This window comes from Protopterus annectens, chromosome 6.part1, assembly GCF_019279795.1.
Source record: "Protopterus annectens isolate FY-2018-M chromosome 6.part1, PAN1.0, whole genome shotgun sequence".
Taxonomy (NCBI): domain Eukaryota; kingdom Metazoa; phylum Chordata; order Ceratodontiformes; family Protopteridae; genus Protopterus; species Protopterus annectens.
This window is the reverse complement of record NC_056738.1, coordinates 185,870,026-185,895,803: the sequence shown is the minus strand read 5'-3', so window position 1 is coordinate 185,895,803 and position 25,778 is coordinate 185,870,026. Positions and strand designations below refer to the sequence as shown.

At 44.4% G+C, this 25,778-nt stretch overlaps 1 protein-coding gene across 5 annotated transcripts in view; it reads right to left on the bottom strand.

Moving 5' to 3' along the window:
* Positions 1 to 25,778, bottom strand: part of OTUB1 (OTU deubiquitinase, ubiquitin aldehyde binding 1) — a 669,979-nt gene that overhangs the window by 254,968 nt on the left and 389,233 nt on the right. For all 5 annotated transcript variants that reach the window (XM_044075629.1, XM_044075633.1, XM_044075632.1 and 2 more), the window contains exon 5: positions 21,358 to 21,442. In XM_044075629.1, coding sequence (XP_043931564.1) covers positions 21,358 to 21,442 — 85 coding nt within the window. The remainder of the gene's footprint in view (positions 1 to 21,357; positions 21,443 to 25,778) is intronic.

Here is a 25,778-nt window from a genome sequence, read left to right as displayed (position 1 = left end):
TGTTTTATAGCCCTGACGACCTGACGTCATGGAAGAGGAGACAGCAACCGAAGCAGGACCCAAGACTTTGGAATTCAGGCCAACTGACCTGCCAACAGATTACCCAAACGTAATGACTGCAACAGTGAAACACAAAGAACATCTGATAGTGCATAAAGCCTGCACTAAAACGTAGATATTTCCTGCAAGATACCCTTATGGGGATGTGCAAATAAGCTTCTTTTAAGTCTAGGGTGACCAGCCAGGTGTCCTTGGCAAGCATAGGAAGCAGCTGCTGGAGTGTAAGCATTGTGAATTTTGGTACCAACAGGAAGGTGTTGAGAACTGACAGATCCAGCATAGGGCACCAAGAGTTCTCTTTTCTGGGCACCAGAAACAGTCTGGAGTAGAACCCCTGTCCCCTTTGCTCTGTTGGAACAGGCTGAATAGCCCTGATACTGAGGAGAGAAAGTACTTGCTTTTGGGCCTCTGCCCACTGGTTTGGAGGAAGGACTGGCAACCCACTTGGGGATGGCAATGAGTGGAAGTAGAATCTGTATCCCTGGGATACAATGTTTAAGACCCAGCAGTCCCGGGTAATGTACTCCCAGTTTTTTGCATGCAGGGTGAGCTTTCCTCCTAGGGGTGCAAGTACTTGGGCATGGCTGGGAAGGATGAAAGACAAGTCACTGTGAACTTTTTCCATATGGGGGTGGCTTACCACTCCCTGTTTTTGAGGTGGGAGCACTCCATTGTTTAGATCTGTGCATACCCTGAGACTGTAGTTTTTGTGTTGTGTTGCCCCTGGATTTGGACTGAGAAGGTCTGGAGGGACTGGAAAGGACCAGTTTTTAGAAGGCCAATGCCTACTGAATCTAGGTGGCTGTACCTGTAGGAAATCTTTAATCGTTTGCATAGATTTAGCTTTAAGAACAACTTCTGCTTTTGTGCCAAACAAACATTCTTGGCTTAATGGAGCATCTAATAATTTTGCTTTGACATGGTCTGGCAAGATTTGTCCAACACCTCAAGGCACGCACGTAGGACTGTTGGTGCGCGGTCCAAACCAAGAGTGAACCATCCGAAAATAGAGACCAGCACTCATAGGCAGCAGGATAAAATTATATTTATTAAGGTTGTCAATACAACCTACTATTCATGCACAAACCGGTTTCGGCTATTAAAGCCTTTTTCAATGTGACTTAACAAACAAATTGAAATTTCAAAAACCATAATGCATCCTGGTTCTTGTTTTATACCCACTCCTTAAAGTGGTATTGCCCATTTTCCATTTTCATTTCTTTATCCATGGTACTTGTACATTAGTTATATTGTTAGAAACTCATTGTTAATGAACATAATACACATATAAAACTGCCACACTAACATGCTTATTAACATTTAAGTGTAATATTATGAATCTTATGTCTGTAGACTTATATTTATAGTCCATTTTTTATATATTTGTTGTAAGAGATCCACATTAATTACACAAATGTTGAAAAATTGCTATAACCACTCAAATTATAATTCTTGTGAAACTTATTTCACTCTAACCCCAATACCTTATTATTTATAAATAAGGGGCAAGTCCCCAATAATATGCATATATTTGTTTACTAAAAGCATATTATTGTTTATTTTATATATATTAGTTATTGAGGGTTATAATGTGGCACCTAGGTGAATTTTGAACCAAAATCCTTAGAAAAACTTTCCTGTTACCTATGGAAAAATATACACATAAATGTATGACTCTTTCTTGATACCATTATTGTTATTGAATGTAGACCTGTTGTTCTTGTATGGTCTATATACATCTAGAGTTGTGAAATTAGACTGCCTAATAATATTATTTTACTCTTAACATTCCTTTTGGGTACCTGAAAACTATCCCTCATGTACATGATATTCGTTTAGTCCTGGTCTGAAAAGAGCCCCAAGAGTAGTAATCCATCTTTGTTCCATATTATTAAGTTTGGTGTGCCAACCCATCTTGAAATTTCTGTGTGATTGTATTTTATCAATTATGATAAACTTAAATGAAGCTCCTGTGTGTTGTTGAGTGTGTTTATATAAGGCATTGGTTATCCGCCTGTTTCTAATTGAACTGAGGTGTTCGCTAATTCTAATTCTAATGGGCCTGGAAGTCTGCCCTACATAGAAAGCTGAACAAGAGCATTGGGTCAAATATATCAATATATATATGGCAAGATTTGTTCCTTCAGCCAAGCATGCCCTTTCCTAAACAGACCCAGTGACAGCAGCCCTGCAAGATGCTTCTAAGGCATCAAAACCACACTGCAAAGTATGTTTACCAACTTGGTTTGCAGAATGCAACAACTCTTGTAAATCTATTTTCAGCACAATCAGGAATCAACAACATTTTTTGTTTAATTAGTTCCATAATATGCTGCTGGTACTTCAACATGTGAAACTGGCAATTTAAAGCCCTAATGGCAAGAGTTGCAGAAGTATATACCTTCTTACCCCATCTGTCTAAAGCCCTAGAATCCCTGTCTGAAGGGGTAGGGTTTTTGGATGTAGTAGCCTTAATACCTTTAGGTCCCTGGGAAATGGTCTCTGGATCAGCAGTGGGATTTTTAAAGAGAAATTTGTGAGAGTCAGGTACTCTATATTACCTGTCAGGCTTTCTAGCAGCTGGTGCTAAAGTATCAGGGGTAAGACTGGATTTCATAAAGACATCATCTACAATACCCAGGACAGAGGGTATAGCTAGAGGCCTGTGCTGAGGCAAGTCTAAAAATTCTCAGAGTCTCTTTTTGGACTGTGGGTAGTCCTGGCATTCCCAGCGGAAATGCTCTCTTAGGGTATGCAAGGTTTCACCGAAAGAAAAGTCCTCTGGAGGGGAGGCAGAGGGAATGGAATCCTCTGCATCTGAATCCTCATAGGTAGACAAGGGTATGTCCTGGTAAATCAGAGGGGTCAGAGTCATCGGACGCATGGTCTGTAGAATCAGAAGGGAAATCAATTCTTTTAGAGGGGGAAGGCTGGCTTCCCCTAATTAAAGTAATAAGGTCTTCAGCCATTCTAAGCATTTGTGTCTGTGGCATGGGAGCTTGAGAATGTGCTTTGGTCATCGGTTTCCTAGGCATAGTGGGAACTATGGGCCTGAGAAACTCGGTAGTTTTAGTCAGAAATGAAGTAGTCTGTTTAATACGAACATCGGAAGGTCTGAATACACCCTCAGAAGCTGGTGCCTGCACAGCAGCTCCAGACCTATCCAAGGTAGAGACATAGCCTAGTACCTACCTATGAACCTATCGGCCCAAGGGCCTACGTAAGCCTAGCCAACAAGGTCCCCTGGCTTACGCCACCCAACAAAGTTATTTTCCTGTGCCACTGTCGAGCAGAGACACAGAAGTGATCCCCGGAGTGTATTTCCCATTTCCTATATGATGAGAAGGATAGGCCTTTGTGGAGCACCTCTGATAGATAATCAAAGATTTGAGGTAAGCTGGGCAGTTATTTTCCATGAAAATTCTATAAGCCATTTTCCATGGCTAATAGAAGCCATTTCGGAATATGGAGAACGAGAGCAAAAGAATTTAGTGACAAAGATAGCCTGATGACGAATAGTTCGGGCTTTGAACAAGACCATGAGTTCGATGACTCTGACTCCGCTGATTACCAGGACATACCCTTATCTACCTATGCGGATTCAGATGCAGAGGATTCCATTCCCTCTGCCTCTCCTCCAGAGGACTTTTCTTTCTGTGAGAAGTAGTTTTGTACCTACCATAAATGTAGATGTTCGAGTGTTCACACTGCTGCAGTCATCACACTTGGGTTATCCTGCCGTCAGGCGGTCCCGCAGTCGGCCCGAGTTCCAAAGTCTTAGTCCGGCGTCGGTTGCTGTCGCTTCTTCCCTGACGTCAGTGCGCCAGGGGTATATAAGATGCAGCCAACGCCATTTTCTTCAGTTTTTCTTGCCCCAGATGTCAGGTGTCCCCAAGTAGGTTGGCAATACATATTGCTAATCAAAAATATACATATAAAATAAAAACAATACCTTCAGTTACCAGCAAATACACCCCAAAGGGTGTATAGGATAGAAAGGTATAGATAAGTCCAGCTATTTCAGAGGGGATGGAGGAAGGGTAACCTGGACTGCAGCAGTGTGAACACTCGAACATCTACATTTATGGTAGGTACAAAACTGTACTATGTTCATCGTGTTACACTGCTGCAGTCATCACACTTGGGTAGAATCCCAAAGCTAAGGTTGGGTGGCTGATCTATAAAGAATTAGGATTGGCTATGAGGCCCTGCAGAACTGCAGTAGCAAATCCTGCTCTGGATTTAGAGTAAAGAGGCAGGTGGTAATGCTTGGTAAAGGTGTGCACTGAACTCCAAGTTGCAGCCTCCAAAATTTCCTTGGTAGGTATTCCTCTGAGAAAGGCTGCTGAAGTGGCTGTTGCCCTGGTGGAATGTGGTCTGATGTTATCTGGGACTGATTTTCCATGCTGTGTGTAGCAGTACCGAATACAGTGTCCTATCCATTTGGATCTAGTCTGCTTTGAGCTAGCCTTGCCCTGTGATCCTGCAGCATATGCCATAAACAGTTGCTCGGTTTTCCTGAAAGCTTTTGGTTTTGTGCAAGTAGAAGTGTAGCTGCCTGTGTATGTCCAAATAATGCAGAAGTTTCTCCCCTTTATTCTGGGGGTTTGGGTAAAAAGTTGGCAAATGGATGGTTTGGTTAAGAGCCACACTAGATACTACCTTTGGCATAAAGGTAGGGTTTGTCCTTAAAGCTACCCTGTCCTGATGAAAAATTATAAAAGGTTCCACTGCCATTAATGCCTGTAGCTCTGAGACTCTTCGTGCTGAAGTTACTGCCAGGAGCAGAGCAGTTTACCATGATAAAAATTTTACATCGGCTGTACTGGCTGGCTCAAATGGTGGTAGGGTCAGTTTTTCCAAAATGAAACTGAGGTCCCAAGTTGGTGTTCTCCGGGGCGGTCTTATCTTTTTGGCCCCTCTGAGGTACTGCTTTAGCAAGGGATGAGAGAAGAAAGGAGGATCCGTGTTGTAATGTGCTGAGATGGCAGAGGCGTGGATCTTAATTGATGAGAAGGATAGGCCTCTGTCCAGCATCTCAGTTAAGTATTGTAAAATCTGAGGGATGTTTGGAACAAGAGTGTCAAGGCTTTGAGCCTGGTTCCAGGCGCAGAATCTCTTCCATTTTTCTGAGTAAGCTTTCCTGGCGCTAGGCCTCCTGGCCTCTAAAATGACATCCATAACAGCTTTAGAGAGAGGTGTTGCCTGCTTGACTAACGTATCTGCCATGCAGCCAGGTTTAGGGTTTTGAGCTGACCATGCAGGATCTGATTGTTTTGTTGAGTCAGAAGGTGTGGAATTTGAGGCAAAATCCATGGTGGGACCTGAGCCAAGTTCCTCAAGATAGGGTACCAGTGCTGGCGAGGCCAGTCTGGAGCAATCAGGATCATCTGTGTTTTTTCTTGTCTGGCTTTTAGGAGTACCTTTGAAAGGAGAGGCAGTGGTGGGAAGGCATACACTTTTAGGTTTTTCCAGCTGAGCAGAAGAGCATCCACTTTCCATGCTTGTTTGTGATAAGTCCTTGTGCAGAATTTTTGTAGTTGGCAATTCAGTGGGGAGGCAAAAAGATCTATGTCTGGGCATCCCCATTTTTGCGTTACCATGCTGAAGATTTGTGGATTCAATTTCCATTCGTGAGGGTCCATGATATTTCTGCTTAGATCGTCTGCCAGAGTATTTTTCTTTCCTGGCAGGAATTGTGCTTGCAGGTGAACTTGGTATGTTAGAACTGTGTTCCACAAGGTCATGGCTTGCCTGCATAGGGGTAAGAATGATTGTTTATGTACCACATTACTGTGGTGTTGACTGTCTTTAGTAATAGTTGTCCTGGATGTAGAAGGTCCTTGAAAGCCGTTAGGGCATTTTGAACAGCCAACATCTCTTTTTGATTGACGTGAAAATGCATCTGGTCTGTGGTCCACTTGCCCTGAATGCATTCTCCTGCCATGTGTGCTCCTCAGGCGTAATCCGAAGCATCTGTTGTTGGAGTTTGCCTGGCTGTGGGTTGGGTAAAAGGCTGACCCTTGTTTAGGTGACATGCCTGTGCCCACCATCGAAACTCCTGTTGTAGGCAGGGAATCATTGGTATTACTGCTTCTAAACTGTGAGAGTGTTGAGTCCAAACACTTTTTAGGTACCACTGTAATTTCCTCATATGTAGTCTGGCATATGGTATTAGTAGTATGCAGGATGCCATGAATCCCAGGGCCTGCAGAATTTTTCTTGCAGGGAGATGGGACTTTTTGCCAGTAATTGAAAATATTGAGTTAGTTGAACTTATTTGTCTGGCGTGAGGTAAGCCATCTGGGCCGTTGTATTTAAGCTGGCACCAAGGAATATATAATCTGTTGCGAGGGCTCTAGTTTTGACTTCTTTTCATTTACTGTGTACCCTAGAGAAATTAGCAACCTTTTTACAAATGCCAGATGCTGTAGAAGCATGTCCTTTGTCTCTGCTTGAATGAGGCAGTCGTCCAGGTATGGATATATTTGAATTCCTTTTTGTCTGCAAAATGCAATTACTGGTGCCAGGCACTTTGTGAAGACCCTGGGCGCAGTAGATAAGCCAAAGGGCAGTGCAGAGAATTGGTAGTGCATTGTACCAGCTTTGAATCTGAGGTATCTACTGCAATTTTGTCTGATAGGGACATGCAGGTATGCCTCTTTGAGGTCCAGAGTAACAAGCCAAGCCTTCCTGCCCAGCATGGGTAGAAGCTGCTGTAATGTCAACATTTTGCATTTCGGAATATCCAGGTAAGTATTCAGAATTGAAAGGTTTAGTATGGGCCTCCAGGCCTTGTCCTTTCTGGGGAACAGGAAAAGTCTTGAGTAAAATCCTTGTCCTTGTTCCTGTTGTGGTACATTTTGAATAGCTCTCATGTCCATGAGGGCTGAAATTTGTTTTTGTGCCTCTGCCCATTGATTTGTGGCAGGTCTGGCATTCCTTTAGCCTTGGTAAAGTACAAAAGTGGAATCTGTAACCTTGAGACACAATATTCAGAACCCATTTGTCTTGGGTGATTGTTTGCCAGTTTTGAGAAAAAAGTGCTAGTCTTCCCCCTAAGGGGGCTTCCAAAAGGAACGTGCTTGGCGTACGAAGAGGAAAGTCATTGCGACTGTTTCCTGTAAGGTTGTGACTTGTCCTCACCTCCTTTTGGGGTTGACCTGCCCCACTATCGTTGTCTGTTTGAGCCTTGGGGTTGAGATCTGCCCCTCTGTGGCCTGTCTGACACTGGAAAGGACCAATTCTTTGTTGGCCAATTTCTGCTAAACCGAGGTGGCTGTACCTCTAAGAAATCCTTGACTGTTTGCATAGATTTAGCTTTATCCTCCATTTTCTTTAACACCTCTTTTGCCTCAACACCAAACAAGGTATCATGCTGTAAAGGAGCATCCAATAATTTTGCCTTAACATGATCAGGTAAACTCTGTTCTTTTAACCAAGCATGTCTTCGAATAACAGAACCTGTAACTGTGGCTCTACAAAAGGCCTCTAAAGAATCAAAACCACATTGCAGAGTACGTTTTCCCACCTGTTCAACTGCATGCAATAAATCCTGCATTTCTTTACAACCAGGAGCTTCTGAGCTTGCAAGCATTTTCTGTTTTAACTGAGCCATTAAATATTGTTGGTACTTAAGCATGTGAAACTGGCAATTTAAAGCTCTTACTGCTAAAGTTGCAGACGTGTATACTTTCTCCCCCCATCTTTCCAAAGCTCTGGAATGTCTGTCAGACGGTACTGGATTTTTTGCAATGGAAGCCTTAACCCCTTTTGGACCCTGGGAAATAATTTCTGGATCAGCAGAAGGGTTTTTGTAAAGAAACTTGCGAGAGTCAGGGACTCTACAATACCCATCTGGCTTGGCTGGGGCACGGGGCAAAGAGTCAGGAGATAAGCTGGATTCAGAGAACACATCAGCCACAATGTCTAGCACAGACGGAAAAGCCTGGGGCCTGTGCTGAGGCAATAAGAGGAAATCCCTGAGCCTTTCTTGGATTCTGAGTAATCCTGACTTTCCCAATGGAAATGCTCCCTCATGGTATGTAAAGTTTCCCCAAAAGAATAATCCTCAGGAGGAGAGGCTGAAGGGATAGATTCTTCAACATCAGAGTCCTCATAGGGGGGTAGAGAGTATCCCTGGTCTGGAGAGGAATCAGAATGAAATATTTGCTTTCCACAGGCAAGACAACTGTTAACTTTTTCTGACATCGGTTAGAGCAAGAAAAAGGATCCCCAACAAGATACTTAGCTTTAGAAGACTTCAGGTTTGAAACTGGAAAAACGAAAATGTCAGGTAGCGGCCAACCAGTACTTGCGAACTGCTTCTGCTTCGGGCTCCCACGTGGCAAGAAAAGCTGATGTAATGGTGTCAGCTGCATGTTTTATACCCCTGATGACCTGACGTCATGGAAGAGGCGACAGCATCCGACACAGACATCCCAAGACTCTGGTATTCAGGCCGACTAAGGGCTACCTGCAGGCAGATAACCCAAGTGTGATGACTGCAACAGTGAAACACAAGAAAGTACAGTTTTGTACCTACCATAAATGTAGATGTCCGAACTGGATAGCATCTGCAGTCATAACAACAGGGTTGTCCTGTCGTCAGGCAGCCCTTCAGTCGGCCGGATTCCAAAGTCCGGGTCCGGCTGATGTCGCACTTCACCCGACGTCATCAGTGTTTGTCTGGGGTTATAAAGGCAACACCCAACGCCATTTTCCTCAGTGTTTCTTGCCCCAGATGCCAGTAGCCCTCTTGAAGGCTAAAATTTGGATAGATGCCAATGCTTCCAAAAAGATAGAGGTAAACACAAAAAATAAGCATGTATGTACATATATACCAACAAATACACCATAAAAGACTCCCCCCCACCAGCTAGCTATTAGGAGGGTAAACACCCTAGGAGTACCACAGAGGGAAGGAGGGAGGGTTGACTGCAGATGCTATCCAGTTCGGACATCTACATTTATGGTAGGTACAAAACTGTACTATGTCCTTCATGGATGCATCTGCAGTCATAACAACTGGGTAGAATACCATAGCCAACTAGGGGAGGAGGATAAAACTAGATTATGGTGTGTTTAGGATCCCTTGCAGTACAGCAGTGGCAAACCCTGCTCGCGATCTGGAATATAGAGGCAAATTATAATGCTTGGCAAATGTATGCACGGAGGTCCAAGTAGCCGCCTCAATAATGTCTTTGGTTGCCACAGAAGGCTGTGGTAGTGGCTGTTGCCCTTGTAGAATGAGGTCTTATGTTCTGTGGAATTGGTTTTCCATGGAAGGAGTAACAGAATCGTATGCAATTTCCTATCCATTTGGAGATTGTCTGTTTGGAAATAGCTTTTCCTTCCCTTCCTGTTGCATAGGCTACAAAAAGTTGGTCAGTCTTTCTGCTACTTTTGTTCTGTCCAAGTAGTAGCGTAGCTGTCTATGTACATCCAAAGTATGCAGTATTCTTTCCCTCTGTTTTGTGGGTTGGGAAAGAAGGTAGGTAGGTGGATTGCCTGGTTTAAAGACACTCTGGATACCACCTTAGGCATAAATGTAGGATTAGTCCTCATGGACACTCTATCTTGGTGGAAGATTAGGAAGGGTTGCACTGCCATTAAGGCCTGTAGTTCTGAAACCCTCCTTGCTGAAGTAATTGCCAGTAGGAAAGCAGTTTTCCATGACAGGTGTTGTAGGTCTGCTGTTGCTGCTGGTTCAAAGGGTGATAGTGTCAACTTTTCTAGCACAAAGTTTAAGTCCCAAGCTGGTAAAGGTGGTTTCCTTGGAGGTTTTACATTCTTGATTCCTCTGAGGAACTGCCTGAGCAAAGGGTGGAAAAAACAGGTGGATCAAAGCTGTATTCTGCTGAAATAGCTGATGCATGTATCTTGATGGAGGAGTAGGACAGGCCTGAATGAAGAAGTTCGCCAGATACTCCAGAATGTTAGGCATATCTTTGACACATCTTTTCCTCTTTCAGTACTCCAACTGACAAACCTCTTCCATTTTCCAGCATAGTTTCTTCTTGTTGAAGGTCTGCGTGCTTCAAGAATAATGTCTTTAACTCTTTGGGAAAGTTCTGGATTAGCTGCTGCTATGTGATGTTCCATGCAGTCAGTTGCAACGTTTTAGGTTTGGATGCATGATGCTGTAGTTGTTCTGAGTTAACATCAAAGGCATCAGGGTATTGGCCACATATTGTTCGAGACATGCTCCTCAGCAGTGGGTACCAGTGTTGTCTTGGCCAGTTTGCAGCTATCAGGATTATCCTTGGACGTTCTTCCTTGATTTTTAGTAATACCTTGTGTATCAAGGAAGAGGTGGGAATGCATATGCTGTTAGGCCTTTCCAGCTGAAGGAGAGCGAATCCACTTTCCATGCTAGTGGGTGGAATGTCCTTGTGCAGAATTTTTGAGCTGGTGATTGAGAGGTGATGCGAATAGGTCTATCTGAGGCATTCCCCATTTCTTTGAGATGGTCTTGAAGATGTCCAGGTGCAGCTTCCATTCGTGGGCATCCGATGTGGTTCTGCTTAATATGTCTGCTAGAGTATTCTCTTTTCCTGGTACAAATATTGCCTGTAACTGGATGTTGTAGTGCCAGGGTCCACAGCTCCAAAGTCATTCTGCATAGGGGTATGAATGAGTGCCTCCCTGTTTGTTGATGTACCACATGACTGTGGTGTTGTCTGTCCTTATCATCAACTGGCCCTCTTTGAGAAATGGTCTGAACTTTTGGATTGCCAGTTTTACTGCCAGCATTTCTTTTAGGTTGATGTGCAGGTGAAGTTGATCCTGTGTCCACAATCCTTGCACGCATTTGTCCAGCATGTGTGCCCCCATCCTAGGTCTGAAGCGCCTGTTGTGATGGTCTGGCTTGCTTGACATCTGCGAAAGGGTAGCCCTGGGTTTGACTGGCATGCCTGAGCCCACCATAGGAACTCCTGTTTTAAGCATGGAATTAGTGGGATTTCTGTTTCTAGGCTGTGTCTGTGTTGGGACCATAAATTCTTTAGGTACCACTGTAGTTTTCTCATATGTAGTCTGGCAAGTGGGACCAAGATTATGCATGATGCCATGTAGCCCAAGGCCTGCAGTACTTTTCTTGCTGTTAACTTGTTCAGTTTTGTTAGTGCCAAGAAGTAAAGAGGAGTTCTTTTGTTTTTCTGTAGTTAGGAATGCCATTTGTTTTACTGTGTCCAATTCCGCCAAGAATGTCCTTGTTTGGGATGGTATCAGCCTTGACTTTTGTAAATTGACTGTGTATCCCAGTGCTTGTAGCAAGTAAATGACCCTTTGTAAATCTGTTGTCAGCTTGCTTTTGTTGTCCCCTTGTAGCAGGCAGTCCAGATATGGGTAAATTTGAATTCCTGTAGTCTGCAATGAGCGATTACTGATGCCAGGCATTTTGTGAATACTCTGTAGATAAGCCAAAGGGCAATGCTGAGAATTGATAGTGCTCTGATCCTGCAAGAAATCTGAGGTATCTTCTGCAGATTGGTCGCAGGTATGCCTCCTTGAGATCTAGAGTTACCAGCCAGCACTCCTTGCCCAACATGGGAAGAAGTTGCTGTAGGGTCAGCATTTTGAATTTTGGGACAATGATGTAAGTATTTAAGGTGGACAGGTCCAGAATTGGTCTCCAACTTTTTCCTTTCTTGGAACTAGGAATAATCTGGAGTAGAACCCTTTCCTTGCTCTGCTGTTGGCACTTTCCACAGCTCTCATTTTGCTAACTGCATTATCTGTTGTAGAGCCTCTGTTTTTGATTTGGAGGTAGATTTGGCATTCCTCTTTTTGGTAAAGTGTGGAAGTGGAACCGTAACCTTGATCTATGGTTTGTAAAATCCACTTGTCTTTTGTTATATAGTGCCAGTTCTTTGAAAATAAGGTTAACTTTCCGCCTAGAGGAGCTGCTATTTGTTCCCTGGTAGGCGGATTTAGGTTAAGTCACTGTGGCTGTGTTGATGTAGTGGCAGAGGTGGTGTCTGTGCCTCTGTTGTTACCTTGCCACTGTCGCCTCTGTAGGCACCTCCTCTGGATTGGTTTCTGCCTCTGGAACGTCTATTCCTGCCCCTTTGAGATCTTGTGGAGTCAGGAAAGGACCAATTTTTGGCAGGCCAGTTCCTGCTAAACCTGGGGTTGAACCTGCAAGAAATCTTTAACCGCTTGAACAGATTTTGCCTTTTCTTCCATTTTCTTCATAACCTGCTGGGCAGGTGTACCAAACAAACTTGTCTTATCCATAGGAGCATCTAGCAGCTTAGCTTTAACATGATCCGGTAAAGCTTGCTCCTTTAGCCAAGCATGCCTTCTTATCACTGTGCCAGTCATGGCTGATCTAAATGAAGCCTCCAGTGCATCATAGCCACATTTTAAGGAATGGTTACTAACCTGTTGTATGTTATTTACCATTTCTAATACATATTTCTTATCAAGAGATTCATCAGTGGTTAGCTTTTAGTTAACTGATCAAGCATAAACTCTTGGTATTGTATCATGTGAAACTGACAGTTTAAAGCTCTAGCTGAGAGAGTAGCTGAAGTGTAGACCTTTTTGCCCCATCTGTCTAATGACCTTGCTTCCCTTTCAGAAGGAATAGGGTTTTTAGCTATGGTCGCGGCTACTGCCTTGGGACCCTGGGATATAGTTTCGGGGTCTGCAAGTGGGGCCTTGTACAGGTGGTGATGAGTGTCTGGCACCCTGTAAAATCTGTCTGGTTTGGCAGGGGCTGGAGGTAAAGAATCTGTGCGGAGCAGACATCATTGAAAGCATCATCCACCACAGAAAGAACAGGAGGTATAGCTAAGGGCCTGTGCTGTGGAAGGTGCAGAAAGGTCCTAAGTCTTTCTGGAGTCTGAAAAATCCTGTTGCTGCCATTGGAACTGCTCTTGGCATGTAAGGTTTCCCCAAAGGAGAATTCTTCTGGGAAGCAGCTGGAATGGATTCTTCAGCATCAGAGTCTTCAAAATTGGAGAAAGGAGCCTCTGGCTGGTCAGTTATGTCTGATTCATCGGCAGAATCATCAGAGGACACTGGCTCAGGGGCTCTGCCCTAGGTCTCTTCTCTGGGGCTGAGAGGCCCTGTCTGGGTGAGATTGAGATCCTCTAATTAATGAAATTAAATCTTCTGCCAGAGTAAGCATTTGAGAACTAGAGGAGGGCCTGGTAGTAGGGGGTTTAACAGGCACTGTTTTAGTAGTCTTGGCTGCTTTAGCCCTGGCGAAGGCCTTAATGGACATGGTTGCTGGAGGCCTAGCAGCACCACGTGCTGGGGTAGAGACATCCAAGGGAATGGTGTCTGATAAGTCAGTGGCAACCACCATAGTGGATAAAATTTCTGAGGCCGATTCAAGGGTGGTAGCAGGGCCTCAGTTGTAGAGATAGATTCAGCTGTACTTTGATCAGTTTTCTCGGTTTCGCCGAAACCGAGACACTCGTTTGCTTAACCATGGTTTCGGCCAAAACCGTGTCGGTCTTTATCTTTGCGTTTTGGTAGATTGGGTGGAGGATCCGACGGCATAATAAATCAGAACCGAAAAACTGTTCAGCAAACTCCGGTTGAAGGAAGCAACAGGCAGCTACGGGCTGGGCCTAAACAAGGCAGACAATAAGAGTGGAAATCTTTATGAGGTATTTGTTTCCCACAGGTTAAACAATTATTAACTTTTTCTGACATCGGCTGAGGCAAGAAAGAGTGCTTTAGAAGTCTTCGTGAGTATTCGTAGAAGTAATCTCTGGATCCGACCGACCGCACTTGCGAACAGCTTCTGCTTAAAGACTGAGGAAAATGGCGTCGGCTGATGCCTTTATACCCGAAGACCAACAGAGATGACGCCGGGTGAAGTGCGACATCAGCGACCCGACTTTGCGACTGAAGGGCTGCCTGACGACAGGACAACCCTGTTGTTATGACTGCAGATGCATCCATGAAGGACATCATCATGATGTTCTATAACAATATAACAACTATGAATTAAAAACTGTGCTGTGATGTAATTTACATGGATTTAACTTCAGCATTTGACTGGGTCATATACAAAACACGGAGCAATAAACTAGAACAAAAAGGTATTGAAGTACTCTTGATAAGATGGATAGCTTGTACAGCTTACAAATAGGACATGGCAAGTATAATACAGCAACTGGACAATTAAAATTCTTGGTTACAGTCAGGGTGTCCCACAGGGATCTGTCTTATTCCCATAACTGTTGAGACTGTATCATTCAGATCTATCTTTTTTCTCTAGTTTTCTGCTGTCTGTATGCAGATGACTTGAAACTGAGTAAAGTGATTACACACATTTACAGATAGTGCATGCCTGCAAAAGAACTTGACCATTTGGGCAAAGGAGAATAATATGCTGATAAACGCATAAAAAACTAAGCATACAAGATTTGGGAGACCAGAACTGAAAGGTGAATATTTAATACAGCACAAAGTGATTGAAACTGTAGATTCATTCAAGGGCCTGGGTAGATTCAGTTTGAGTTTTTCTAATAATATCAACCAAACGCTTAATGATAGTTACAGAACTATAGGTTGTATAAAAAATAATCAGAAATCATTAAGTCACTGTATGCTAGTTACATTAGACCCAAACTTGAGTACAGAATAACAATATGGAAACCTTATAAGAAAACAAGCATGAGTAAACTGGAAAAAGTAAAGTGAAAATATACAAACCACCACCATGGATGCAAAATTTGAGTGCTTCATAATAACTTAAATTATTTGGCCTTGTATAGTGTCTCATACAGACATTTAAGGGGAGACTTTATTCAGGTATATGGGGCATTTAAGAGACAACTGCTTCTGGGAATGCTTGGGGTTATTAAAAAGCAGTACAGAATCATCAGACAACCTATGTAGAAGATTCTATAGGAATAAGAAGTGAACAAATTGTTTCTCTGAGAGAGCAGCTGATGCATGGAATAAACTACCTTTAAGCACACACTAGTTTAGATTTTTTTTTAAGAATCGCCTGGACACTTATTATGGAAACAACTGTTTTGGTATATTGGCAGGCTAGAAGGGCATTAATACCCATCTTGGAGATATTTGTACAGATACATATAAATACATACAAATATATATATGTATAGGTGATGAACATAGAACCGGAATACCCAATACAACCTTGAGTTCTGCACATTCATAATTCAAAGTCCAATGTAACTGAAACTTTACAAACAAAATCACAATTGCCAGCCTTGTACTAGGGTAGAGAAGCTTTACATGAAACTGTGTTGAAGCGGTCTCCTATGAATTCTAAGTCCTGAGTAGGAGACAGCTGTGGCTTTTTGTTGTTGACTGTTATACATAGGGCACTGAACAAGTGTATAATGAAGTCTGTGCCTTAAACCAGTACATGCCTGAGGAGCCAGTTGTCTAGATAAGGAAACACGCGGGATCTGGGTAGTCTCACATGAGCCATGACTGCTGCCATGCATTTGGTGAACACACTGGGGGCTGTAGTGAGGCCAAAGGTCAGCGATCCGAACTGATAATGACTGGACCTTAGCTGAAAGCAGAGATACCTTCTAGAGTGTTTGCATCTTTATGTGATAATACGCATCTTGAAGGTCTATAGAGCACATCCAAATGTTCACCCCTAGAAAGGAAAGAACAGACTGAACCGTGACCATCCTGAATTTTGTCTGCTGAACAAACTTGTTCAGAAGGCTGAGATCAAATATCGGCCTCCAGTCGCCCCCATAAACCTGGAGAAAAATCCAGATCCTATCTTGTCTGGTGGGACTTCCTGGATGACTCTTTCTAGCAGCTTTTGAACCTCCATGGCTGCCTGCTCCCTCTGACTGGGTGGAACATTGGGGATTTTTCTTAGTGATCTCGGGAGAAGGGTGAAAGGGTTCATGAAGGGCCGATCTTGTGTCCTGAACCTGAATGACTTCTTCGAATCAGTCTCCAGAGCTGTGGATGAGGGTAAGGCGGTCCACACAGCTTATCTGGACCTCGCCAAGGCCTTTGACACCATCCCCCACTCTGGAATCATAGATAAACTTACTAAGCTGGGCATAAATCCTTACATCACTCGATGGGTTGCCAACTGGCTTACTGACAGATCCCAGACTGTAAAAGTAGCAGACTCCAAATCCAGCTCCAGACAAGTGGAGTACCTCAGAGTTCAGTCCTGGGACCACTCTTGTTTGGCATCTACTTCTCTGAAGTACAGGCCAACACTAAGGGACTCTGGCTAACAAAGGTCGCAGAGGACTGCAAACTGGGAGCCATTATTGAATCCCCAAATGATGTGGATATTCTACAAAAGGGCCTTACAGAAACAGATGCTTGATGCCAGAGCCATGGGCTCAAGCTTAATACCAAGAAATGTATAGCTATCCCCTTTGGGAAAAACCATGTACCCATGAATTACCACAAAGGTGGCAGTACGCTAAACACCGAAAGTGTGATGACAGACTTAGGGACACAGGTGGACAGTGGTCTCACCTTCGATAACCACATCGCCACAACAGTCAGGAAATCCTTCTATGTGGCACACCTCATCACTAAGGGCTTTTCATCCAGAAAAAAGGAGGTCATTGTCCCACTGTGCTCAACCCTCATTAGACCCATTATAGAGTACAACACCCAGTTTGGTATGTACCTCACCAGACATCTTCAACAGCCAGAATGCCTGCAGAAATACCTCACTAAAAGAATCACAGGCCTGAAGCAGATGCCCTTTTCTGATGGTCTAAAAAAACTCCAGCTATACTCTGTGGCATATAGTCTACTCAGAGGCAATCCCTGCTTAAAACATAAGGTCATGTCAAGCCCTGAGCTGTTGAACATGCTCCACTTAAAGAAATCCCAATCCCTCACAGCCACACACTCCAGGGATCTAAACCTTGTCATCACAATGAACAAAACATGCTAGAGGGATAGGTTCCTGACCTAGAGACTCCCCATACTCTGGAATAGACTGCCCATACATGTCAAGCAGAGCGCCTCTTTGGCCCCCTTCAAAAGGAACCTTGATGAAAGGATGGGAGATAGGAACTTCACCCCAGGGATCTTGTCAGTCGCCCTGCTAGACAGGGGTCCAGGGAAGTAAATATTGTGGGAAGAAATATCCAGGGAATTGTTATGGCTTGGCTTGTATAGGCCCTAGGGTCGATAGCCTAGTACCAACCTATGAACCTATGACAGCCTCTGGTAATGATTCTCTGCACCCAAGTATCAGAGGGTAATTGTTGCCGGGCTGTAGAGTGCAGTGATGGTCTTCCCCCGACTGCTTCCAGTGGTAAGCAATCAGGTCTCCAGGAGTGCTGGTAGGGTTGTCCACAGATAGAATTTATGGAACCCTGGTTTCGTGGGCCACCTCTGCCTCGTGGTCAGCATCTTCCATCTGAGCTCCCCCCCCCTCTGCCCTGAGGGAAGCCACCACCATGTGTGTCCTGGAAAGGCCCCTGGACTTTTTGAACCACATCATTCCACTCCTCTGATTCCTGGAGCAGGATCGCCGAGGAGTAGAAAACAGAATGCCCACAGCAGACTGGGTCTTTCCATCCTTTTCACACCTGGCTACTGTGTCTTTCACCTTGGGACCGAACAAAGATGACCCACCAAAACAACTACTGACGAAGGAAGACTTGAAGGGCTCCGCAAATTCACACAAGCGCATCCAGGCGTGGCACCTTATGGCAATGCCGGAACCCGCTGCTCTGGTCGTGCCTTCGACTGAATGTGGAATAAGCCGCATGGACGAGTTCGATATAGACTCCAGGGTGGCTAGCTGAGAGGCGACCTTATCCTGCAGCTCGTTAGACATAGCTCCAGTGAGAGTATCCGATAGCTCCAGTGAGAGTATCCGATAGCTCCTTAATCAAATCTCTCTGGAGTCTAGTAAATTGTGTCATTAGGTTCAAGGATCCTGAGTGTGAAAGTCGATGAAGCATAGACCCACTTTCCAAATCTGTCCTATCGTCCTAGACTCCTGGTTACAAAGATGTACAATAGGACTCTCATCAGCAAATTCCTTCTTGGTGGCAGCAGCCACCACCATGGTATCTAATGCTAAACCCTTGGCTCAATACTGGTGGTCCTCCGGAAAAAATTTGTCTGGTCTCCAGGGAATAGGCTCTATGGAGTCAGGGGCCTTCCAAGCCTGCTGCTCGATCAGCTTAACAAGACTGTCAGTGGGTGGGGTTACCCAGGAAGTAGATAGTCTAGCACCAAATGCTTGCAAGTACATGGATTCCTCGGAGGTCGGGTCTTGGGGCTTCCAGGTACCCCTCTGCTTGAGGAGCTCTATGAGGTCTCCAAAGGAGACATCTTCAGGGGGTGACTGGGAAGAACCTTCTCCTTCACTGGCATCCGTGTCCTTGGTGACAGATTCTTCTGGAGAATCTAGGTGCTTCCTCTTGCACATCTTCTTATTGGGGGGGGGGGGTTCCTCAGCGGGGATCTCTGAGGAATACTCCAAAGAGGAGAGGCCATGTACAGGTGTAATGAAGCTTCAATGCTCGTTGTCCTGTCACAGAGATTGGTGTCAGCTCTGGACCAGAAGATATGGCAATGTGACACTCCAATGCAGAAGGAATCAGCAGAGAGCCTGCAGAGGCTAAAGCTCTCTCCATAACCTGTAAGCCAGGACCTCCCCCAGCCCGAAGAGATGTGGGAGCCCAGAACTGAGAAAGACTACCGCAGAACCAAGGTCACACCCTGCTCCGAGAGAGTCTGCCCTCTGAAGCAAGAGCCAGGGAAGGACCCGCAACCAACAAAGTCCCAACAGTGAAGGTCAGCTCCGCATAAAAAACAGGAGCCGATCTGAGACTGTCTGAGGGAGCAGTTGAGTCTCGGCCATGAGAATGGATGCCTAACGGCACCAGAACAGCTGGTACCTGGGGGATCAAAGTGCTGGGCTCCAAAGCACCAGTGGAAGTCAGAGGAGGAAACAGTGTAGGAGTCCTTGGAGAAGATACCCCAACTCCAGGAAGGAGTGGTGTCTGAGGAGGGGCAGGAATATCTCTGGCCGCCAACAGCTGATCCACCAATCTCACCATGTCTACCTCGGAGAGACTCCTGGAGGATCAAACATATAATTCTGAAGGAGACTAAGGTCATTCCAGAAAGGGACTGGGCAACAGGCCCACAAAGGGGTCTATGGAAAGTGAATACCTCATCCCAGGAAAAATATTCAGATCTGGTTTTGGCACTGAGGGGGTTGGGCAGAGCCTGCTGAGGTGCCATTGGAGAAGTTGTCACCAAGCCATAAACTAAAGATGCCGGTGCTGAAGCTGGTGGCAAAGGCACTGTAGTAGCAGTAGTCAGTGCTGAGGATTCTTAAATTTGTAACCTTTGCTTTTGGTTCCCATGGAGGTAGTCAGAACTGTAGCCTTACATTTTTGTGCCACAGGGTACACAGGTACCAAGTGGCTCTTCTTTTTGAGAGGGTCTGATTTTGGAGGGAATCAGACTTGCACAAAGCTTCACTGAAGTAGTTTTCAACAAGCCCTTCAAAATTAGCTTATTTAGACACTCGACCAAGGCCCGGTTACTAAAGGCCTGGCAGATGTCACAATTTTGGTTGAGATGTGCAGCTCCTAGACAAACACATAAAAGATGCCCATCAGAATTGGGCATCTTTCTTCTACAGTCTTGAAACTGTTTAAATCCAAAAGTGCCTTTATGCTTTTCCACTATTTTAAAAATTAGTGTCTAAAGGTAACAAGCTAAACACACACGCAAAGGAGAAGTGGAAGGTCTACCAATGGGTAGTAGAGAAATACCAAAGGGGTATAAGAGAAAGAAAGAAGGAAGGAAGTACTAATGATGGTAGTAAGAATTACCGCAAATGGCAAGAAAGGTGGGAGAGGGGTTACCAACAATGGCAATGGAGATTACTAGAGGTATAGGGTAGAGTATTCAAACACACACAGCTGACAAAATTATAAGGTATAATCTAGGAAAAATATATATACATATCTATAGATAGTAAAAATACAAGGAATTCACTCAATAAAGGAATTTTTAAAGACTTGGCTGACAGCAACGGCTGACATGTCTTGCTCACAGAGCGGCAAATGAGATCGGAGGTAATGGAGAGAGGAGCAATATGGGTACAGTCTTAGCTCAAGAGTTTTTTGGCTAGCATGAGCTGTATAACACTCAAACTGGTTCCAAAGATCGGAACAGAGTCCCATTCGTCAAGCATGAACGAAGGCTGACAACATCAGATGAACTGTTTTGGTACATTGGTATTTTGGCAGGCTAGAAGAACATTAATGCCCATGCTAGAGATATTTGTATAGCTATATATAAATATATACAAATATATATGTATAGGTGATGAACATGGAACCACAATACCCAATACAACCTTGATTTCTGCAAATTCAAAATTCACAGTCCAATGTAACTGAAACTTTACAAAAAAATCATAATTGCCTACCTTGTGGCCAAAAGAATGATGCCTTGACTGTGACCGAGATGGCCCATGTTCGATAAACAGCATGGGCAATGGAAGAGAAAGGCTAAAGGGGGTGGAAAATAATAGTCATACCAGCCCACCCACCAGGGGAAGGGAGGAGGAGGAGGAGGAGGGAAGCAGCTCTGGCATGCTACTTGAGATAAAAATAGAGGGAGAGCTAGGCATTTCACCTGTGAAGAACAGGCCTACTGAGCCTAAGCTGCTCACCAGAGAAGTGTATTAAGCAGGGAAGCTGTATGGAAGCATGCATGCTTCCCTATATAAGCAGTTAACAGTGGAGCATAGCACAGCTGCCACAAGGCAGAAGAGCTCCAGTGGTTCAAAGGAGGTCCTCCCATTCTAAAGAATGACCTGCTCCTTACCATTTGACTCTCACCTCTAATGGAAGTAAGTATGGCACTGGTGTGCTCATTCCATGGAATGAATGGATCATAAGGACCATGCCCTGGTAGCGGTATGGGCCTGGTCCCAAGTGTCCTGACTATATTAGTCAGCCTCTCATGTAGGGAATGAATAGGTCACAGGACTCTCACCCTGCATGTACTATTCCAGGGAATGAGATGATGAGCCCTTACGGACCCAGTAACCATCCCTCAAAAGGAGAATCAAATAGGTCCCGCTGAATAAGCCAGGGGATCAATTAAAAAAAAAAAAAAAATCAGCATAAAACAGTAATGCCACTACACACTGCATTTAATTTAGGGACAAAGGCAATATAAAACAAAACACATCATGGAACACTTGGCAATAACAACAGAAAGAAACCACAGCCTAATATAATAAATCTGTACCAACTAACTTCTAAAACCAACCTACACATCCTCAAAATCTTACACCTAAAAACTCACCGTATTGTGAAAGTCTTCAATTGTGAATTCTGTGAATCCCTGTGCCACCAGATCATCTTTGCTTTTTGCAGCTACAGCTTTGAACCTACAGACAGAAAAAAGTATGTTTAGGCATGAAAAAACTGTTCTGGTTCCAAACAGCCTTAAAAAAAAAAAGAACTCTGCACATTTCTAAACAAAGCAGAAATATCATAATTTTCAGTGCTAATGATATGACAAAGCAGTGGGTCATAGGGTCATAGATTAGTACTAGGCTAACTGCCCTTGTGAGCCATTTTCAGCCTAGCCAATTATCCCATGTGAGACTCAAACCCTGCACCTTGTGTTTGTAAGTCAAACACCTTAACCATTAGGCCACCCTCCCAACCCTAATTTTAAAAGAATGCTCAGACTTTGCTAACGTAAAGCAGCCCAACACTCTTCATTCACAGGGGCCTGTTTTGTTTAGTACAGAAAACAATGAAACAACATCTACTAATGTCACTGAGACAGTGATTAGGTTAGTACTAAGCTAACTGCTCTTGCAAGCCATTTTAAGCCTAGCCCAATTATCCCTTGTGAGACTCAAACCCTGCACCTTGTGTTTGTAAGGCAAACACCTTAACCATTAGGCCACCCTCCCAACAGTGTTACCTAAAGACCTGAAACTACCACAGTAAACTAGCATTTCTGGTTTGTTTTTGGGTGCATGAACTCTGAGCTTTTCAGAGCAGCATGAATGATTGAGCATATTACATCAAAAGTACAGTTGTGTACACTTACCATAAATGTAGATGTTCGAGTGTATTCACTGTTGCAGTCATCATATTTGGGTTATCCCTGCCAGGGTAGCCCTCAGCCGGCCTAAATACCAGAGGCTTAGTATTTCTGCGTTGGTTGCTGTCACTTCAGGACTGACATCAGGTCGTCAGTAGTATAAAGTAAGGCAGCCGACGCCAGTACATCAGGTTTTTCTTGCCCTAACCTGTCAGGAGCCCTCAAGAAGGAGCCAGGTTCTGGTGGAAGAACCCTACCAGTAGAAAGTAAATACCAAAATGTCCCTTTGTAAAGAATGAAAAGAAGGGGGATAGAGGGAGGGAAAAGTACAGTTTTGTACCTACCATAAATGTAGATGTTCGAGTGTTCACACTGCTGCAGTCATCACACTTGGGTTATCCTGCCTCAGGCAGTCCCGCAGTCGGCCAGAGTTCCAAAGTCTTGGTCCGGCGTCAGTTGCTGTCGCTTCTTCCCTGACGTCAGTGCACCAGGGGTATACAAGATGCATCCGACGCCATTTTCTTCAGTTTATTTTTTGCACCAGATGTCAGGTGCCCCCAATAGGTAGGCAATACATATTGCTAATAAAAAATATATAAATAAAAATAAAAAAATACCTTCAGTTACAAGCAAATACACCACAAAGGTTGTATAGGATAGAAAGGTATAGATAACTCCAGCTAATTCAGAGGGGATGGAGGGAGGGTAACCTGGACAGCAGCAGTGTGAACACTCGAACATCTACATTTATGGTAGGTACAAAACTGTACTATGTTCATCGTGTTACACTGCTGCAGTCATCACACTTGGGTTGAATCCCAAAGCTAAGGATGGATGGTGGAACTAAACAGGGTTTGGTGAGGCTAGTAGGCCCTGCAGAACTGCAGTGGCAAAGCCAGCTCTGGTTTTAGAGTATAGAGGTAAGTGATAGTGCTTGGTGAAGGTGTGCACTGAACTCCAAGTTGCAGCCTCCAAAATATCCTAGGTTGGTACCCCTCTGAGGAAGGCTGTTGATGTTGCTGTAGCCCTGGTGGAATGGGGCCTGATGTTACCAGGCACAGCTTTCCCAAGGTGCGTGTATTAGAAACGGATACAATGTCCTATCCATTTTGAAATGGTCTGTTTTAAGATGGCTTTTCCTTGTGATCCTGCAGCACAGGATACAAAGAGCTGGTCAGATTTTCTGAAAGCCTTAGTTTTATCCAAGTAGTAATGTAATTGCCTGTGAATGTCCAAAGAGTGTAGGAGCCTTTCCCCTTTGTTCTGGGTGTTTGGATAAAAGGTGGGCAAATGAATGGTTTTGGTTTAGGGCCACACTGGATACCACCTTTGGCATAAAGGAAGGGTTAGTTCGTAAAGAGACTCTGTCTTGATGAAAAAAGATGAAAGGCTCCACTGCCATTAGGGCCTGTAGTTCTGAGACTCTTCGTGCTGAAGTTATTACTAGCAGCAGGGCAGTTTTCCATGATAGGAACTGTAGATCAGCTGTGAAAGCTGGTTCAAAGGGCAGTAGTGTAAGTTTTTCCAAAACAAAGTTGAGATCCCAAGTTGGTGTCGGTGCTCTCCGGGGTGGTCTTATGCTCTTAGCCCCTCTGAGGAACTGCCTTAGTAATGGATGTGAAAATATAGGAGGATCCGTGTTATATTGAGCTGAAATAACTGAGGCGTAGATCTTAATAGATGAGAAGGAAAGTCCTTTGTGCAACATCTCAGTTAAATATTGAAGAATCTGAGGAATATTTGGTACAAGGGGATTTTGGCCTTTAGTCTGGTTCCAGGTGCAGAATCTTTTCCATTTGTCTGAATAGACTTTTCTGGTGCTGGGCCTCCTGGCCTCCAGAATGACGTCCATCACAGCTTTAGAGAGAAGTGTTGACTGGTTGTTTAGGCAATTTGCCGTGCAGCCAGATTTAAAGTCTTGAGCTGGCTGTGTAGAATCTGATTGTTTTGCTGAGTGAGCAGGTGAGGAATTGTAGGTAAAATCCATGGTGGGCCTTGAGCCATGTTCCTTAGTATTGGAAACCAGTGTTGGCGTGGCCAGTCTGGAGCAATGAGTATCATTTGTGGCCTCTCTAATCTGGCTTTCAGCAGCACCTTTGCCAGAAGAGGCAGTGGAGGAAAGGCATACACTGCCAATGTTTTCCAACTGAATGAGAAGGCGTCCACTTTCCAAGCTAGTGTGTGGTATGTCCTTGTGCAGAATTTCCGTAGTTGGTAGTTTTGGGGGGAAGCAAACAGATCTATGCCTGGGCTCCCCCATTTTTGAGTTATCATTGCGAATACTTGTGGATCTAGTTTCCACTCGTGAGGATCTATGAGGTTTCTGCTTAGATCGTCTGCCAATGTGTTTTTCTTTCCTGGCAGGAATTGTGCTTGTAGTTGAACTTGGTAGGTCAGTGCTGTGTTCCACAAGGTCACTGCTTGTCTGCATAGGGTGTAGGAGTGTGTGCCTCCTTGCTTGTTTATGTACCACATCACTGTGGTGCTGTCCGTCTTTATTAGGAGTTGTCCTGGATGTAGGAGGTCCTTGAAAGCTGTTAGGGCATTTTGTACAGCTAGCATCTCTTTTTGATTGATATGTAGATGCCTTTGGTCTGCAGACCATTTGCCCTGAATACACTGTCCTGCCATGTGCACTCCCCAGGCATAATCCGATGCATCTGTTGTCATACTTTGCCTGGCTGTGGGTAAGGTAAGAGGCTGACCCTTGTTGAGGTGACATGCCTGAGCCCACCATAGAAACTCCTGTTGAAGGCACGGTATGAGTGGAATTACTGTTTCCAAGCTGTGGCTGTGTTGAGTCCATACGCTTTTCAGATACCATTGTAATTTCCTCATATGCAGTTTTGCAAATGGTATTAGTAGTATGCAAGATGCCATGAATCCCAAGGCCTGCAGAATTTTTCTTGCAGGGAGTTGGGTCTTTGTTGCCATCATTTTGAAGTATTGAGTCAGTTGTCTTTGCTTGTCTGGCGTGAGATAAGCCACCTGGGCCGTTGTATTTAAGCTGGCACCCAGGAATATTATGTCTTGTGAGGGCACTAGTTTTGACTTTTCGTTTACTGTGTACCCTAGGCAACTTGGTTTTTGACAAACGCCAGATGCTTTAATAGAATGTCCTTGCTTTCTTTTTGAATAAGGCAGTCGTCCAGGTATGGATATATTTGAATCCCTCTGTCTGCAGTATGCAATTACTGGTGCCAGGCATTTTGTGAAGACCCTGGGCGCAGTAGATAAGCCAAAGGGCAGTGCAGAGAATTGGTAATGGGTTGAACCTGCTATAAATCGGAGGTATCTTCTGCAATTTTGTCTGATAGGGACATGCAGGTATGCCTCCTTGAGGTCCAACGTTACTAGCCAAGCCTTCTTGCCCAGCATGGGAAGAAGTTGCTGTAGTGTTAGCATCTTGAATTTGGGTACTTCCAGGTATGTGTTTAGAATTGAGAGGTCCAGAATGGGTCTCCAGGCTTTGCCCTTTCGGGGAACTAGAAACAGTCTCGAGTAAAATCCTTGTCCTTGCTCCTGTGTAGGAACCTGTTGAATGGCTCTCATGTCCATGAGAGCTGAAATTTGCTTTTGAGCCTCTGCCCACTGATTTGGTGGCAGGTTTGGCATTCCTTTTATCCTTGGCAAAATGTGAAAGTGGAATCTGTATCCTTGAGATA